The sequence below is a fragment of the Scyliorhinus canicula genome, chromosome 18 (assembly GCF_902713615.1).
Source record: "Scyliorhinus canicula chromosome 18, sScyCan1.1, whole genome shotgun sequence".
Taxonomy (NCBI): domain Eukaryota; kingdom Metazoa; phylum Chordata; class Chondrichthyes; order Carcharhiniformes; family Scyliorhinidae; genus Scyliorhinus; species Scyliorhinus canicula.
In genome coordinates this window covers 99,892,726-99,912,147 of record NC_052163.1, presented here as the reverse complement: position 1 = coordinate 99,912,147, position 19,422 = coordinate 99,892,726, and the positions used below count along the sequence as shown (strand labels likewise).

Below are 19,422 nucleotides of genomic sequence, written 5' to 3'. Positions count from 1 at the left end.
ACAATAAGGCGCAAATCTGCCCGAAGGTCACAGCTGAAACCTACATTGTCGTTCAGGGTGATGTCACAGTTCGGCTGCTCCAGGAGCACTTTCACAATCTCCGCACGTCCATGCTCGCAGGCGCACATCAGCGCTGTGGAGCCCTCGTTGTCTTGACTGTTCACATCTGCTCCACAGTCCAGCAAGGCTTTCACCATCTCAACCCGTCCGTGGCTGACTGCCAGCATCAAGGCTGTCTGACCCGCCTAGGGGAGAAGACAGGACACGTTTCAGTTTTGTTTTACGTGTTTGGATTTTACCTCAGTAACCCCCCCCCCCCCCCCCCTTTGAACCTGGCCTCAAATCAGTCTATCAAGTCAGAGTTCCCTCCCTACAAGTGCAAGGTTATCTTCAAAATAATGACGCGGTGGGGGGGCATATGTAATCAGTTATTGTATTTAGTCATAGTGGGACAGGCAGCATCTATGGAGAGAGAAACAGAGATAGCATTTCAGGATAAAGGCCTGAACTCTAATGAACAGTCATCATCCCCAAATTAAAATTCTCGTTTTTTAATAATCTATACCACACGGTCTTCTCCACAGATCCTGCCTGTGGAATATTTCCAGCATTTTCTGTTTTCGTTTCAATTCTCTGCAGAATTTAGCTTACTGGATGGGGCATAGATCCTCTGTTATCTCTTATACTTGAGGAAAATGGTAACCTGAACAGCCAGACCATAGCTCAGGCTGTGAACCATGGAATGGATGGCAAGTGGCAATGCTTACTTACACCTCACAAATCCCAAAATGTACATCTCACATCAAAGCAAAATACGGCTGGAAATCGGGGGGGGGGGAGAATGCTGTCAGAACTCGGGTCAGACAGAATCTGTGGAGAGGGAAAATAGAGTTAACGTTTCGAGGCCGTATGATTCTTCATCAGAACCCAAAATGGTAACACTGTTTCGCTCTCTACAGATGCTGAACTTTGCTGGCATGTCTTGTTTTTACCTCAATTTATTGAGTGCGTATCAGGATCTACTGCTGCCTGTTTTAAACCTTTGCTGAACTTGAGTTTCAAATCCGACAAATGTTAGAATCTTTATTCCTATTCTAGATAAATCAAATATCCAATTAAAACTTATTAATGCGGAACCAAAGAGAAATTGCTGGAAAACCTCAGCAGGTCTGGCAGCATCTGTAGGGAGAGAAAAGAGCTAACGTTTCGAGTCCAGATGACCCTTTGTCAAAGCTCATCTGGACTCGAAACGTGAGCTCTTTTCTCTCCCTACAGATGCTGCCAGACCTGCTGAGATTTTCCAGCATTTTCTCTTTGGTTTCAGATTCCAGCATCCGCAGTAATTTGCTTTTATCCAGTTATTTATACGGAACTTGGATCGGTAAGAATCTGTAAGTGTTACATGAGATTGTGTTGCAGTCTCCAACTCCTGTCTCGATGGCCTCAAATGAACTGATAAACTCGGAGATTTGCTTCCTTTGAAGTTCAACAAGGAACAATGTAAATCAGTTGCATCTCCAACAATCACAACCGGCTGTCAATGGTTCACATGATTTCAAAACATGAGATATTTGTTGACTGGAGCTGTACCTATTGCACCCTTTGAATTTAAAACTGGTGATAGAGGAAGAGTAAAGGTTTCATTCTTTGGGAGAAAGTTCATCAACACAACACAATAGCTATTGATAATGGGATCCATCACTTACTGTAATTTAATAGGGTCCAGGACAAAGTCTCCGGTTCGTGTTTTCTACTCATTTGCAGCCAAGTTGTGTTTGAGACAGGATAGCACATTGTAAAGTATATTCTCTGTCATCCAGAGAAAAGTTACCACGCAGAAGCTAGAAATCAAGCTGACCAGGTATTAACAATAAACTTTTCTAGGGGTCGAGCTGTGATTGAATGTTTGCTTGGTTTATAAGACATCAAGATCAATGGTACACCATCTCCAAATATTAAAACCCAGGGCGTCATATTGATATTTTAAATTATTCTCGGGATGTGGCCATTTCTGGCAATGCTGCTGTTTATTGCCTATGTCTGGAGAACCGCCTTCTTGAACCACAGCGGACTGTGGTATAGATTATTTAAGCACACCAGACTGTGTGGTATAGATTATTGAAGCACACCAGACTGTGGTATAGATTATAGAACCACACCAGACTGTGTGGTATAGATTATAGAACCACACCAAACTGTGGTATAGATGATAGAACCACACCAGACTGTGTGGTATAGATTACTTAACCACACCAGACTGTGTGGTATAGATTACTGAACCACAGCAGACAGTGTGGTATAGATTATAGAACCACAGCAGACTGTGTGGTATAGATTATAGAACCACAGCAGACTGTGTGGTATACAGTCAGAAGGGTTGAGTGTGCTCCATGGAGACCAGGGTCTGTGTGCTCCATGGAGACCAGGGTCTGTGTGCTCCATGGAGACCAGGGTCTGTGTGTGCTCCATGGAGACCAGGGGCTGTGTGCTCCATGGAGACCAGGGGCTGTGTCTGCTCCATGGAGAGACCAGGGAGACGTTGTACTCCAAGGAGACCAGGGGCACCGTGTGCTCCATGGTGAGACCAGGGGTTGTGTGTTCTCCATGGAAATACCAGGGGCTGTGCGCTCCATGGAGAGACCAGGGTCTGTGTGCTCCATGGAGAGACCAGGGGTTGTGTATACTCCATGGAGACTAGTGGCTGTGTGTGCTCCATGGAGAGACCAGGGGCTGTGTGTGCTCCATGGAGAGACCAGGGGCTGTGTGTGCTCCATGGAGAGACCAGGGGCTGTGTGTGCTCCATGGAGAGACCAGGGGCTGTGTGTGCTACATGGTGAGACCAGGGTCTGTGTGCTCCATGGAGACCAGGGCCTGTGTGTGTTTCATGGGACCAGGGCTGCCTGTGCTCCATGGAGACCAGGGGCTGTGTGCTCCATGGAGACCAGGTGTTGTGTCTGCTCCATGGTGAGACCCGGGCCTGTGTGTCAGCTCCATGGAGACCAGGTGTTGTGTCTGCTCCATGGTGAGACCAGGGGCTGTGGTTGCTCCATGGTGAGACCAGGGGCTATGTGTCAGCTCCATGGAGACCAGGGGCTGTGGGTGCTCCATGGTGAGACCCGGGCCTGTGTGTCAGCTCCATGGTGAGACCAGGGGCTATGTGTCAGCTCCATGGTGAGACCCGGGCCTGTGTGTCAGCTCCATGGAGACCAGGGGCTGTGGGTGCTCCATGGTGAGACCAGGTGTTGCATGTGCTCCATGGAGAGACCAGGGCCAGTACTCAAACCCCACGAATATCCTCCCTCTAAATATGATGGTGGTCACTCTACTGTGCGTGGGGACTGGTGTATTTGTGCACCAGATAGCTCACACTTTCACGTGTATCCATGCAGGTTTGTATCTACAAGTGTATATGTAGGTTGGTGTCTATGTATGAAGTCTGCACACGTATTTATGTTTATGCACGTAGAATGGTTTGTGGATGTGTGGGTTATATTTGTTAGAAGCTGTGGCAACAATTTACAAAGAATCAAGACTCTCATTTCATCACTTACCCAACCCAAGTGGTTTCAACTGAGCATGGGATGTTGCAGACACAGAAACATGAGACAGTGAGAACACAATTGAACAATGGAGTAAACTGCTGGACTTTTCCAATGCCTGTAGATTTCTCTGCAGGAACCAGCTCCTGTTTTATGTTTTGTGTTCGTTTCATGTGTATTCACTTGGTGAAAATGTTCATTTCCACCATCGATATTCACCTGACTGGCTCTGGCATTGACGCTTCCCAAACTGAATAACTGCCTCACGACATTCATCTCTGCATCGGTCTCCATGGCAGCCAGCGCGGCGAGCATGATAGCCGTGTAGCCTGCCTTGTTCTGCCAGTCAACATTACAGACACCTGAAAAACAAAGAGATCTGAAACCAGAAGAAAACCACTGGCACATCACACCCACCCACTGGGCACAGTGCGACTACTCACTGGCTGTACACTGGCACATCACACCCACCCACTGGGCACAGTGCAACTACTCACTGGCTGTACACTGGCACATCACACCCACCCACTGGGCACAGTGCGACTACTCACTGGCTGCACACTGGCACATCACACCCACCCACTGGGCACAGTGCGACTACTCACTGGCTGTGCACACGGGCACATCACACCCACCCACTGAGCACAGTGCGACTACTCACTGGCTGTACACTGGCACATCACACCCACCCACTGGGCACAGTGCGACTACTCACTGGCTGTACACTGGCACATCACACCCACCCACTGGGCACAGTGCGACTACTCACTGGCTGTACACTGGCATATCACACCCACCCACTGAGCACAGTGCGACTACTCACTGGCTGTACACTGGCACATCACACCCACCCACTGGGCACAGTGCGACTACTCACTGGCTGTACACTGGCACATCACACCCACCCACTGGGCACAGTGCGACTACTCACTGGCTGTACACTGGCACATCACACCCACCCACTGGGCACAGTGCGACTACTCACTGGCTGTACACTGGCACATCACACCCACCCACTGGGCACAGTACGACTACTCACTGGCTGTACACTGGCACATCACACCCACCCACTGGGCACAGTGCGACTACTCACTGGCTGTACACTGGCACATCACACCCACCCACTGGGCACAGTGCGACTACTCACTGGCTGTACACTGGCACATCACACCCACCCACTGGGCACAGTGCGACTACTCACTGGCTGTACACTGGCACATCACACCCACCCACTGGGCACAGTGCGACTACTCACTGGCTCTACACTGGCACATCACACCCACCCACTGGGCACAGTGCGACTACTCACTGGCTGTACACTGGCACATCACACCCACCCACTGGGCACAGTGCGACTACTCACTGGCTGTACACTGGCATATCACACCCACCCACTGAGCACAGTGCGACTACTCACTGGCTGTACACTGGCACATCACACCCACCCACTGGGCACAGTGCGACTACTCACTGGCTGTACACTGGCACATCACACCCACCCACTGGGCACAGTACGACTACTCACTGGCTGTACACTGGCACATCACACCCACCCACTGGGCACAGTGCGACTACTCACTGGCTGTACACTGGCACATCACACCCACCCACTGGGCACAGTGCGACTACTCACTGGCTGTACACTGGCACATCACACCCACCCACTTGGCACAGTGCGACTACTCACTGGCTGTACACTGGCACATCACACCCACCCACTGGGCACAGTGCGACTACTCACTGGCTCTACACTGGCACATCACACCCACCCACTGGGCACAGTGCGACTACTCACTGGCTGTACACTGGCACATCACACCCACCCACTGGGCACAGTGCGACTACTCACTGGCTGTACACTGGCATATCACACCCACCCACTGAGCACAGTGCGACTACTCACTGGCTGTACACTGGCACATCACACCCACCCACTGGGCACAGTGCGACTACTCACTGGCTGTACACTGGCACATCACACCCACCCACTGGGCACAGTGCGACTACTCACTGGCTGTACACTGGCACATCACACCCACCCACTGGGCACAGTGCGACTACTCACTGGCTGTACACTGGCACATCACACCCACCCACTGGGCACAGTACGACTACTCACTGGCTGTACACTGGCACATCACACCCACCCACTGGGCACAGTGCGACTACTCACTGGCTGTACACTGGCACATCACACCCACCCACTGGGCACAGTGCGACTACTCACTGGCTGTACACTGGCACATCACACCCACCCACTGGGCACAGTGCGACTACTCACTGGCTCTACACTGGCACATCACACCCACCCACTGGGCACAGTGCGACTACTCACTGGCTGTACACTGGCACATCACACCCACCCACTGGGCACAGTGCGACTACTCACTGGCTGTACACTGGCATATCACACCCACCCACTGAGCACAGTGCGACTACTCACTGGCTGTGCACACGGGCACATCACACCCACCCACTGGGCACAGTGCGACTACTCACTGGCTGTACACTGGCACATCACACCCACCCACTGAGCACAGTACGACTGTACACTGGCACATCACACCCACCCAGTGGGCACAGTGCGACTACTCACTGGCACATCACACCCACCCACTGGGACATCACAGTCGCCCACTGTAGCCAAGTATCAAGCAATTTACAGCAACTGCGTCCTTCTAAATAAAGTATCTGACACAATGTGATTGCTATGTGACATGTGCTTCACCTACAGAGATGAAGGGGGATTGAAAATTAAATGAGCTTGATGCTCGCTCATCGTTTATTGTGCCACACGTTGACCTCATGGGACTGGTGGTTTACCAGCGTCTGCTCCGAAAACAAACCTTTTTACTTCTACCCATAACTTAATAACATGACAAATGTTCAGGAGAGGGCCACGTTGGAAAGTATTTTAAATGGCAGCTGGGAACTTTGTCACCACCACCACCACATGCTCATGCCCTGCACTGCCACCCAACCCACGCCGTCCCCATACCACCACCCACACTGTGCCTGCATGCCTCTAACCCAGGCTCTTAACCCTGAGCAAAGGGGAGACTCTGAACTCACCAGTGTCCAGCAGCAGCTTCACAATCTGAAAGTTGGAGTGAGAGACACAGTAGTGGAGCGCTGTGTTACCATTTCCGTCAGACAGGTTGACGACATATTTCAGGATTGCTGGTGACATCTCCGCAAAGGCCATGAGGTGGTCAGCTACAGTCTGGGGAGTGGCGGACTTCTGGCTGGAGACTCGGAACCACTCCTGCTGGATCGCGTTCAAACTGGACATCTGCAAACACACAGCAAGAGCACTCAGCGAGCCTCAAGGGGCTGTTTCTGCTTTTGACTTTCAGCCCATCTTACTCTTGAGCGCCTCCACCCAAAGCTAATTACCCAATGCTGGGAGCTGGCCACACATTCTTGTATCTTCTCCAAATGAACCCACCCTAAATACAGGCCAGTATCAGATAGAGTCAGTGTCAATCTTCAGTGTAGCTAATAACCGGCACCATAACATCGCGGATTCATCTTGACCCGACATTTGAACAGCTCGGAAACAGAAGGCGGAACGTTAAAAACAGAAAGCGGAGAGAGGTTGAGGAGTTATTGAAACTGGTGGAAGTGTCAGTGTGTTCACAGGCCGTCTTCACCGCTCCGACGTCTGGCTTTAATGCAGAATGTTTCGATGTGTGTGTTAAACCCCTCACAAGAGGCAGGGTGTTACTCTCCATATTTAAATATCATTGAAACATTTACTGGGACTTAACATGAATGCAGGCGGCTTTCCTGGGATACCCGATCTTCACCATTAAAACAAAGGCGGGGAGAGTTTACAGTAATTCACTGGGCTCAGGAAAATACTGGCCAGCAGACATCAATAGCCTGAAATCTCAGCTACTTGCTTACCTCCCACTGCCAAAGACAGCATTTGCACAGAGCCTAGATTGCACATTTTGGAGGCTTTGACAGTTGGCTCAAAATGATCGTAGCTGATGCCATGCCTGCCTGAGATTGTGCCAAGGATGAGGAACAAGCTGACCATCACGGCTGGAGAAAACTGCAGCTCGTCCACACCCAGAGAGAGGAGCAGAGAAGTAAAGGGAGAGAAGCAGAGAAAGAGAGAGTGGCAGGAGAGCAGAGAGAACGGCAACAGGAGAGAAAAAGTGAGAGTCAAGGAGAGCAGAAAGAGAGAGAGAGGAGGACAGAGAGAGAGAGGAGAGCAGAGAGAGAGGTGCGAGCTCAGAGTGCGGGGTGGTGAGCAGAGAGAATGAGAGGGAGCAGAGAGAAGCGAGACCAAGGCAGAGGGAGGACCAGAGAGAGAGAGATACAAAGACAGAGGGTGGCAGCAGCAGAGAGGGGAGGAGAGAGAGAGAAGGGAGCCACAGAAAAGAGATGGAGCAAAGAGATAGCCAGAGAGAGAGAGAGGGAACAGCAGCAGAGAGAGGAAAAAGAGTAGGCCCTCTAGTCCTTAGCCTCACACACTTCCCAGGTCCCATCCATGCCACCTCATTCCTCCCACCCACCCACAATGGCCCTCCAAGCCAAGAGAAATCCCCCATTCACCCCAATTGGGCCCTCATGCCCCTCTGTCAAGCTGTGGCACGTCCATGCCCTTCATCCATTACGCACTGTACAAAAGTAATGAACCACACAGTCAGAGAGTCATACAGGACAGAAAGAGGCACTTCGGCCCATCATATCTGTGACCATCAAGCACATATCTATTCTAATCCCATTTTCCAGCACTTAGTCCATAGTCTTGTCTGCTATGGAATTTCAAGTGCTCATCTAAATGTTTCTTAAATGTTCTAAGGGTTCCAACCACTACCACCCTTTCATACAGTGAGTTCCAGATTCCCACCGCCCTCTGGGTGAAAATGTTTTTCCTCAAATCCCCTCAAAATCTCTTGCCCCTTACCTTAAATCTATGCTCCCTGGTTATTGACCCCTCTACTAAAGGGAAAGGTTCCTTCCCATCTACCCTATCCATATCCCTCATAATTTTGTACACCTCAATGAGGTCCCTCCTTAGCCTTCTCCACAATGGAAAACGATCCCTGCATTATCCAACCTCTTCATAGCTTCAAAACTGAAGTGACAATAGGATGTGTAAAACAAAAATATGAAAAAGTCAGCATTAATCACTTTCCACTTTAAAAAACACCTTTTTTGCTCCAACCCAATAAAAATGTCAACCCTTTGAAGTATCAATCAACAGCTGAAACTGCAAGCGTTTGAAACTTCTTCATCTTGTATAAATAAACATTGTGCAATTGAAAGAACAGATTTGAGAACCCAAGCTGTCAATCAAACAATATTTTTCCTGGGGCACAGCTGTTTCAGCACTCTAATGGATGTCTGGGCACTCAGTCAAGAATACATAATGAGGCCTGGCATGGGGCATATCTTGGCATTGGAGCCATGAGGAATATTTTTTGAACTTAGCTTTCAAAAGGTTCGCTCATGCAGACAATGGTTTACGATCACTCCGAGGGATCTTTGAAAAGTTGACTCACTCCATGAAAATTACAGAGGGTTAGGAGGTGCCTTTCGCCGCAATGGAGCCGGCCAGGTTGGGAGTGCAGAGCCTGGGCTCGTGACCTGAACCAGTTCACACTCGATTAAAGGCCCTCCTGAAAAATCAGAAACATTGGGAATGAGGTTGGGAATCCTGTAATCGGGTCCTGGCCACCATTTTCCACCCTCCAAGGAGCCTCCCTGATTCCAGAGAGCCTCCTGATTCCATGAAAATCCAGTCGGAATCATGGCAGCCAACATGATCCCACAAAGGGCCAATCAGATAATGATCCGATAATCTGTTTCCGTAATGCAGTTTGAGGGATGAATATGGAAGGGGATACCAGGGAGAACGCCGCTGCTCTTTGACATTGTGCCACGTGATCTTTTACAAACGTTTCACATCATATCAGCGTGAGGCATTCCCTCAGTACTGGATTTATCAGCCTAGATCTTTGTCTCCAAGTCTCTGGAGTGGGATTTGAACCCACAATCTCCTGACTCAGAGGTGTGCTTGTTACCCCAGCCGCAAAGATGCAGACACAACCCGCTAACCCCTCTTCACCATGGCATCGCTATCACAGTCAAGGCACAGGGGGACGCTCACCACTTCCTTACTCTTCACTGGATTCGGATCATTGAAATAATTCTTCAGGATCAGACAGACTTCCCGCATCTTCAGAGTCAACTCAAATCTGCGGCAAAAAGGAGCAACACAAGAATCAGGACAGTAAACAAACCCTCAAAACCTGAACATGCTCAGGGGGAGAAGCGTCTAACAAACACAGGATACAATGCAGCCTGTAAACTGGTGCTGAAACACTCCTCAAAATCGTTGGCTGTCTAACTCGGGGGCACAGACTACAAAAGCAAGGGACTTAAGCTAAAAATACATAAACACCGGCTGGGGTTTTGTGGTCAATTTTGAGTCCAACACTTTAGCAAAGCCTTGGCGAGAGACAAAGGAGAAAAACTGCAACAGCAACCGGATGAAAGACCTTAGTTACATGAAGGACCAGGGAAACGGGGGCCATTTGCCAAGAGAAGATTTGATAGAGGTGTTCAAAGTCATGAAGAATACTGATGTTTCTCCTTGGCAGCTGGATCAGTAACCAGAGGATTGGTGAAATAACTAGAGGTGATACGAGTGAACATTTCTTTCAGCAGCAAACATCTGCAGCGTTACCTGCAAAGGCAGTGGAAGCTGATGCAATAATAACTTTCAAAGGGGAACAAGAGAGACATTTGAAAGGGAGGGCTACAGGGAAAAAGCAGGGAAGTGAGGCTAATTGGATAGCTCATTCAAAGAGATGACACAGGAACAGTGGGCCGAATGGTCTCCATTTGTGCTGGATTGTTCGATTGCTTTTTTTTTACACACTGCCAGGGGCATTAGGCAGAAAGCAGGATCAACGCATGAAGCTGACCAGAGGACCAGTAAATATTCAGGCTTTTCAAGATAGGTGGCTAGGGCCAGAGGAGGTGGGGAATAGGGAACGAGGTGACTGGGGTGATGAGCGGGTGATAGGAGGGAGATTGGAGAATCGGGGAAAGGGTGGATGAGGCGGTAATAGTGGTGAAAGCATAGGGGGAGGGGTGGCTTGGGGATTGATGGGGTTATAGGAGGAGAGATGGGAGTATGGGGGGGAGGGGTGGATGGGGGGATTATGGGGTCATAGGGAGAGAGATGGGAGTATAGGGGGAGGGGTGGCTGGGGGGCTAGTGTGGAGGTGTTAGGGAGAAAGGTGGCTTAGATTGGGCACTATATGTTGAGAATAATAAACCCTCCTATTTGCTGTGAAGGGGCCATAGTTTGGTTTGGGGACTTCAACACAGTGATGGAAGGGGTCTTCAACATCACTCAAAAGCGGCATTTACTTACCAATAACCTGCTCACGGACGCTCAGTTTGGGTTCCGTCAGGGTCACTCAACTCCTGACCTCATTACAAACTTAGTTCAAACATCGATAAAGGAGCTGAACTCCAGAAGGGAGGTGAAAGTCACTGCCCTTGACATCAAAGCAGCATTTGATCAAGTATGGCATCAAGGAGCCCCAGCAAACTGGAGTCAATGGGAATCAGGAGGAAAGCTGTCCACTGGTTGGAGTCGTACCTGGCACAAAGGGAAATGGTTGTGGTTGTTGGAGTTCAGTCATCTCAGTCCCAGGACATCATTGCAGGAGTTCCTCAGGGTATTGGTCTAGGCCCAACCATCTTCAGCTGCTTTATCAATGACCTCCCTTCTGACATAAGGTCAGATGTGGGGATGTTTGCTGATGATTGCACAATGTTCAGCACCAGTCGTGATTCCTCAGACACTGATGCAGTGCACACACAAATGCAGCACGGCCTGGACAATATCCGGACTTGGGCTGACAAGTGGCAAGTAACATTTGTACCACAGAAGTGCCAGGCAGTGACCATCTCCAATTAAGAGAGAATCAAACCATCGGCCCTTGAAATTCAATGACATTGTCATCACTAAATCCCTATCAACATCCTGGGGGTTATCATTGATCAGAAACGGAACTGGGCTAGTTATATAAATACTGTGGCTACAAGAGCAGGTCAGAAGCTAGGATTCTTGCGGTGAGTAACTCATCTCCTGACTCCCCAAAGCTTATCCGCCATCTACAAGGCACAAAGTGTGATGGAATACTCCCCTATTGCCTGGTTGAGTGCAGCTTCAACAGCACTCCAAGAAGCTCGACACCATCCAGGTCAAAGCAGCCCACCTGCTTTGTGATTGGCACTCCTTCCACAAACATTCACTCCCTCCACCACCGATGCACAGTAGCAGCCGTGTGTACCATGTACAAGATGCACTGCAGGAACTCACCGAGTCTCCTCAGGCAGCACTTTCCAAGCCCATGACCACTATTATCTAGAAGGACAAGGGCAGCAGATACATGGGAACACCACCACTTGGAAGTTCCCCTCCAAGTCATTCACCAACCTGACTTGGAAATACATTGCCGTTCCTCACTGTCATTGGGACAAAATCCTGGTACCCCCCCCCCCCCCCATAGCACAGTGGGTGTACCTATACCTCAGGGACTGCAGCGGTTCAAGAAGGCAGCTCACCACCACTTTCTCAAGGGCGATTAGGGATGGGCAACAAATGTTGGCCTGGCACTCAGCTCACCAAACCAGTTGTCATGGCAATGGCAGGTTTGTGGTCTGAGTAATGCAGTTCTGTAGGCCTTGATTGATATACTGCAAATGGAGCATTGGTTTTCATAGCGTCATAGAATCCCTACAGAGCAGAAGGCAGCCATTTGGCCCATCGAGTCTGCACCGACCCTCCGAAAGAAAGCCCTACCCAGGCCCACACCCTCTATCCCCGCAGCCCCACCTAACCTTTTGGACAAGGGGCAATTTAGCACGGCCAATCCAGCTAACCTGCACATCTTTGGACTGTGGGAGGAGACCGGAGCTTTTGTCTGAGAAAGCTAGCTCTGCTCATCCAGCATTGAGCTATGGGTTAAATCAGGAAAATCTTTACAAACTCTTAATACCATTACAAACTTAGATATTTAGGGTCAATAGATATTTAGAAATCTATAATGCAACCTAAAAATGAAAATATAAGTGCAGAAAATGCAGCCAGGACCCAGCTTGTGGTTTAACTGCAGCTAATTCCAACCCAAACAGAATGAAGAACATCCAGGTTCAGACCACAGAATTAGAATAGAATTTTATAGAATCCCTGGAGTGTGGAAGGAGGCCATTTGGCCTATCTCACCAAGCCAGTTGTCATGGCAATGGCAGATGTGTGGTCTGAGTAATGCAGTTCTGTGGGTCTTGGTTGACATACTGCAAATGGTGCATTGGTTTTCAGTATCCCTACAGAGCTGAAGGAGGCTATTTGGCCCATCAAGTCTGCACCAACTCTCTGACAGAGCACCCTACCTAGGCCCACTCCTCTGCCCTATTCCCGTAACCCCACATAACCTGCACATCTCTGGACACTAAGGGGGCAATTTAGCCCAGCCAATCCACCTAATCTGCACATTTTTGGCATTTGGAAGGAAACAGGAACACCCAGTGGAAACCTACGCAGACACAGGGAGAGCTTGCAACCTCCACATGTATAGTCACCCAATGCCGGAATCGAACCCAGGTCCCTGGTGCTGTGAGGCAGCAGTGCTAACCACTGTGCCACTGAGCCCCCCCCCCCCCCCCCCCCCCCCCCCCCAATCGGGAACAGTCTGAGCAACTCCAAACCGCGGCACTGGATTTCAGCGAGATCAGGAGTTCTGGTTCACTGAGGTTGAGTCTAACTGCGGACATGGAAGGTTCATACCAGCCAACAGAAGCAGCAAATCACTGATGTCAGGAAGGAAATGGTGCGTCAGAGGCATGCTGAAGCAACAACACTTTGTAGAGCAGGAAACAAGGGAATGGGAAGATAAGGAAAGTTCTGCCCCACAAGCGGGACATGTGTCAATTAATGAATGACCAACATAACTGGACACAACGCCAGGAATGTTGTTAAGCAGCCAGTTATGTTAAAACAACACGTGAGAAAACAATGAACGCAATGTTTTAAATTTTAAAAAATCTACTTTTATAAATTTCGAGGATCTGGAACGGTAAGGTTCCAAAAAGAAAGCAGCGCAGTTATCACCAGATATGCTCAGCTCATGAACTCATTCCTAAAAATAAAGGCAGGCCAGACAATAACCTGTAGCAAAACTCTATCTAAATCCACAGCTAGAGAGTGATGTACATCAGGAAGAATTTAAGTGTTGTAGATTGGTTCCATCCTAATCTAGTCACTTTACAGGCAAACATTGAAAGCTTGGACGTATGATCTTTTTCTTTTATTCGTTCGGGTTGTGGGCATTGCTGGTTGGTCCAGCATTTATTGCCCATCTCTAATTGCCCATGAACTGAGAGGACATTTAAGAGTTAACCACATTGTTGTGGATTTGGAGTCACACGTAGGCCAGATTAATGAGTCAGAGTCAAAAATTTCCAATCGAGCCGCCACGTGCTGAAAGCCTAACGCCCCGCATTCTCACTCCATCCATCTCCGTGTCCATCCTGACCTCATGGTTCTTTTTCTTCATTGTAAATTTGCTTGTCGCCCACAGTCAGGGGCAGATTTACGACGAAACATATCGTACCGCGGCACAGGAGCCGGAGCGGGGGTGAGGGGGGCTGACCTCGAACACTGCTGGCCTGACCAGCATTTGAAAAATGTGGTAAAGCTGCTCGTCCGATCACAGGCTGATTCCTTCCTGCATTTTCTGCAGATAGGCTCAAAGTGAACCTTTCAGCAGCAAATGAAGAGGAAAACTGTACTCGTTGGAATTTAGCAGGATGAGGGGGGATCTTATAGAAACATAAAATTATGAAGGGAATAGATAGGATAGATGCGGGCAGGTTGTTTCTATTGGGGGGTGAAAGCAGAACTAGGGGGCATAGCCTCAAAATAAGGGGAAGTAGATTTAGGACTGAGTTTAGGAGGAACTTCTTCACTCAAAGGGTTGTGAATCTATGGAATTCCCTGCCCAGTGAAGCAGTTGAGGCTCCTTCATTAAATGTTTTCAAGATAAAGATAGATAGTGTTTTGGAGAATAAAGGAATAAAGGGTTATGGTGTTTGGGCGGGAAAGTGGAGCGGAGTCCACAAAAGATCAGTTATGTCTCATTGAATGACGGAGCAGGCTCGAAGGGCCAAATGGCCTACTCCTGCTCCTAGTTCTTATGTTATGTTCATATGTTATAAAACCAGACTGTGATTGGATGAGAGTGAAACCAGACTGTAATTGGATGAGAGCGAAACCAGACTCTGATTGGATGAGAGCGAAAGCAGACTGTGATTGGATGAGAGTGAAACCAGACTGTGATTGGATGAGAGTGAAACCAGACTGTGATTGGATGAGAGCGCAGACTGTGATTGGATGAGAGTGAAACCAGACTGTGATTGGATGAGAGCGCAGACTGTAATTGGATGAGAGTGAAACCAGACTGTGATTGGATGAGATGCAAAGGATGGGAGGGAAGGTAAGAGTGGGAGGGTAGGTAAGTTATGGTTACCAAGAAGGAAAATTCAAATGGTTGGACCGCAGCAATAGGTGAAGCCTCGAGGTGTGGGTGGGGCAGCGGACACCAGCCCAGCAGCAGGCAAAGGCCACAGTGACTATTAGTTTCCAGCTTCCTCCCTGGCGCATGTTCCAACTACTAAAATAAAAACGGAAAATACTGGATAAACCCAGCAGCTCATTCACATGACTTCTTTCTCCACAGATGCTGCCAGACCTGCTGAGTTCATCCAGCATTTTCTGTTTTTATTACAGATTTCAACATCCACAATGTTTTGGTTTTTATTTGTTCTAACCACACCGTCCCCTGCAGTTTCCAGCTGTTGGACTGTCATAGTTTCCAGAGCACAATTACCAGCCTGTGGTTCAGTCTCCATGGGGATCAGCTACCTCATTGATATGGTAATTGTTAACCCGGCTGCACTCTTTCAAGCTGTCTTGTGGACAGTATTAACACATCTGCTGCGTATTCCCAGCAATTCCCACCTTTCTGTCCATTCTCTGGCAGCATCTACTTTTGCTGCTCTTTCATTGATTTAGAACATAGAACATAGAACAGTACAGCACAGAACAGGCCCTTCGGCCCTCGATGTTGTGCCGAGCAATGATCACCCTACTCAAACCCACGTATCCACCCTATACCCATAACCCAACAACCCCCCCCTTAACCTTACTTTTTAATTAGGACACTACGGGCAATTTAGCATGGCCAATCCACCTAACCCGCACATCTTTGGACTGTGGGAGGAAACCGGAGCACCCGGAGGAAACCCACGCACACACGGGGAGGACGTGCAGACTCCGCACAGACAGTGACCCAGCCGGGAATCGAACCTGGGACCCTGGAGCTGTGAAGCATTTATGCTAACCACCATGCTACCGTGTTGCCCCCATTTATTCTGACGATGCATGTTCCCGTTTTGCTGCACATTCCAGATTCTAGTCTCCTGTTAATCTATTCTTATCAGTTTATTTTTGTTCCTTCTGTGTTAAGTAGCTCCATTTACAAACACATCTACGGAGTCCAGGAATTAATCAGAGTGACAGCGTAAGTGATTCTTTCTGCAGGCAGAATGGTTGGAGGTGATTGTCCTGCTTTCAACTTCATGGCTGACATCTAAAACACAAAGTGGAAGTGCTCGAGATCTCTTCACCAGAATGGGGCCGATTATAACAATATTTCCCAGCTGAAGATGTAACGGAGATTAACGCGTTCCTCTTTTGCCCCAATTACCAGTAGAATGGCTATTGGTGAGCTTTGACCTGACTGAAATGAGGTATGTTCACTCATTTATCCCCCAGTCACTTCATTCAACAGTTTCGACTATACGCCACGATTGCGGTCAGTCAGATTAGTTTTATTAAAATAAATTTAAGAGTACCCAATTCTTGTTTTCCAATTAAGGGTCAATTTAGCGTGGCCAGTCCACCTACTCAGCACATCCTTTTGGGTTTGGGTTATGGGGGTGAGACCCACGCAGACATGGGGAGAATGTGCAAGCTCCACACAGACAGTGACCCGGGGCCGGGATCAAACCCGGGCCTTCAGCGCCTTGAGGCAGCAGTGCTAACCACTGCGCTACCGTACAGTTCCTGGCTAAACATTGAGAAACAGGTTCCAGGTCCAAATGCATTTTTGAACTGCAATTCTGAAGGTCTTCATAGTTTTGAGTATAAAGGGAGATATAAATGAATAATATTTCCTTTTGCCCAAACCACAAAAGAGTATAAGATTAAATCCCAGGATTTTATTCTTCTGGGAAAAAAAGTCACATGCTATCAAAGTTTTTCACCTTGCAGTCATCAGGCTAGCTTGGACGTGTTTTCCAACCATAACGGGGGAACAACAATTTATATTGCATGAGAGGAGAGGTTGTTGGCAAATGATCAGCACTCTTTTCACACAGTATAAATTGTTGCTCCCCCGTTACGGTTGGAAAATTCTTACGAGCTAACCTGATGAGTGCAAGATGAAAAGCTTTGATAGCATGTCTTTTTTTCCCCAGCAATATTCAAGTTCTGTATTACCAAACAATTCCTTGGTTTGTTATTGCATTGGACAAAAATTCCAATTGTTTTCATGGTATAGGTATTAGGACAACTGAATAAACTTATTCTCACTTTTCCTTGACTTCCTCTTCTTCGTTTCTCATCTCTTCTCCCTTCTGTTTACTCTGCTCAAATGTTTTCTCTTTCTCTTTGTCTCTGCATTCTTCAGCACATTCGCAGTTGTCACTGCCACTGCCGTCTAGCTTTGCAACGCCATCATCATCTGAACTGTCGCAGCAATTTCCCAGCTCACTCTCCGAACTGTCTCCAGCCACCGTGTCCGAGTTCTCCTCACCACTCGATTCCTCGCTCGAAGTTGTCTCATATCTGCAATTTTAAATGCAACAAGATTTTACTTGTAGCTATTGCCAGAAAGGGTGGCAAAAGCAGTTATGTTGCTGGACTAGTGACCCAGAGGCCTGAACTCAGAACCTGGAAATGTGAATTCAAATCCCATCTGGGATATTTAAATTCAGTTCATTAAGAGAATCTGAAATGAAGGGTTATTCTCAGTAATGGTGACCGAGAAACTACTGGATTGTTATAAAAAGAAACATCTGGTTCACTAATGTCATTAGGAAGGGCGTCTGTTGTGCTTAACTGACTTCTGACATGGCTGAGGAAGCCATTCAGTTGTCAAGAAGGTGATTCAGCCAACAGGTGTGTTGCCTCTTTTTGGAAAGACCTGCTCAAACGATGTGCCAATCAGGCACCTAGCTGGGCAGTGGTGGGCCTTCCTTGCAATCAAGGAGCCCTGAGGTGGAAATTCCCCCACGGCCCCATCCTGAGAGCTGCTGGCCAATCAGAGGCCAATAGCTCTTCCATTAATCGACAGTGTCACTGTGGAGATAGTGGGGATGCACCCACTTAAGGCCGAGGATCGCTGATGGACCCAGGCCACAGATATGTGATGGCAGGAGGAGGATCACAGCGTGGGGATTGCGAGGAAGGAAAGTGTCAGCAGCATGGGCAGGGTGTGGCTCTCGACAGGCCCCACCCCCTTCCTAATGTCAGGTCCTTTGATCAGGCACTGAATGTCTTTGACTGAGGGCTCACGAGGTTCACCATTGACCCCAAGATTTGCTTTTTGGGCTTCCTGCATGGTGAATACCAATAGTGATGTGGCCCTGAAATGGACATGGTAAGAGCTTTCTAGTTGATTCCCTTCTTTCCTATTTCTTTGTGGTTATCATTTTTGATCCATGGATATTTAATGGACATTAAGTTGAGCAGAGGAAGTGAGGAACTCTAAAGTTGCAAATTGGTACATTCTGCTTTGGAGTTTTAGTTTCTGAACAGAAGAAACTAAGTCTTTTTGGCACCCGAGAGATCGGAGGGATTTGGTTTGATTGGTTGGCTGGTGGCCAATGAATTGGCCAAAGGCCGTATTCTGCCCGGCGACAGGCTGTGATTGAGTCCTACCTGAGTGAGATGGTTTTCAGAGGACGCGGGAAGTGAGAGTCAGATCTTAGACACTGAGAGGAGCAGCAGTGAATGTCTGTCTCTCTCTCTCTCTCTCTCTCCAGAAATACTGCCTATCTGCTGTTTCTCTGAACCTGCAGAGACGTTCTTGGGACCTGGAAGAATCTGCAGTGAAAACTACAGACTGAAAACAAAAAGCTCCAAGTGAAGGCCTAGTTTGAAGAAAGCGGAACTGGAAGAAGTCCATCTGAAACGAAGACTCTTAGCCTGTTATTTACATCATTATTTTACAGCGGTGAACATGCACAGGTGGAATTCCCTCTAGGATCAATTCTGCCCCAACCTGGTGGTGATTGTACACTGGGACGAGCAGACCCGGGAAGCCCACCCTTACCCCAGTTAAGACCCTTGCCACTTGGTCATTACCCACCTAGCCACAACCTTCCAACTGGCGAGATGATGACAGCTCAGAGGGGGTGGCGGGGGCGAAGAAGTGTAAATGAGGATAGTTTGATCTTGGGTGGGAGGTGGGGGGAGGGGGGGGGGGGAGAACGACCTCCATCAGAAGTCCCCTTCTAACGGAGGGTGCCCTCCCATTATGGGCCAGTGACCTCCAGATCTCCCCACCCCAGCCTACTCCCCCCCCCACCCCCTCCCACAGCCCCAATCTCCCCACTTGCAGCCGCCCCCACCACCTACAATGTGTTGCCTACCCTCCCCGCCAAAGGGCCTCTGCCACTTACCTTGTCCGCTGGTTCTCAAGACTTAGTGCCGGCAGCTCTCCGAGCAGGATTTCCTCCCAAAGGGCGGGGGTTTAGCTCACATGGGGCTGGTTTAGCT

The 19,422-nt window shown here is 48.8% G+C and overlaps 1 protein-coding gene across 1 annotated transcript in view; it reads right to left on the bottom strand.

Annotated features, from left to right (window-relative positions):
• Positions 1-19,422, bottom strand: part of LOC119953217 (KN motif and ankyrin repeat domain-containing protein 1-like) — a 106,952-nt gene that overhangs the window by 6,776 nt on the left and 80,754 nt on the right. Inside the window, exons 5-9 of the mRNA XM_038777241.1 lie at positions 17,233-17,487; positions 9,667-9,754; positions 6,612-6,831; positions 3,759-3,901; positions 45-245 (exon numbers count right to left, since the gene is read on the bottom strand). Coding sequence (XP_038633169.1) covers positions 45-245; positions 3,759-3,901; positions 6,612-6,831; positions 9,667-9,754; positions 17,233-17,487 — 907 coding nt within the window. The remainder of the gene's footprint in view (positions 1-44; positions 246-3,758; positions 3,902-6,611; positions 6,832-9,666; positions 9,755-17,232; positions 17,488-19,422) is intronic.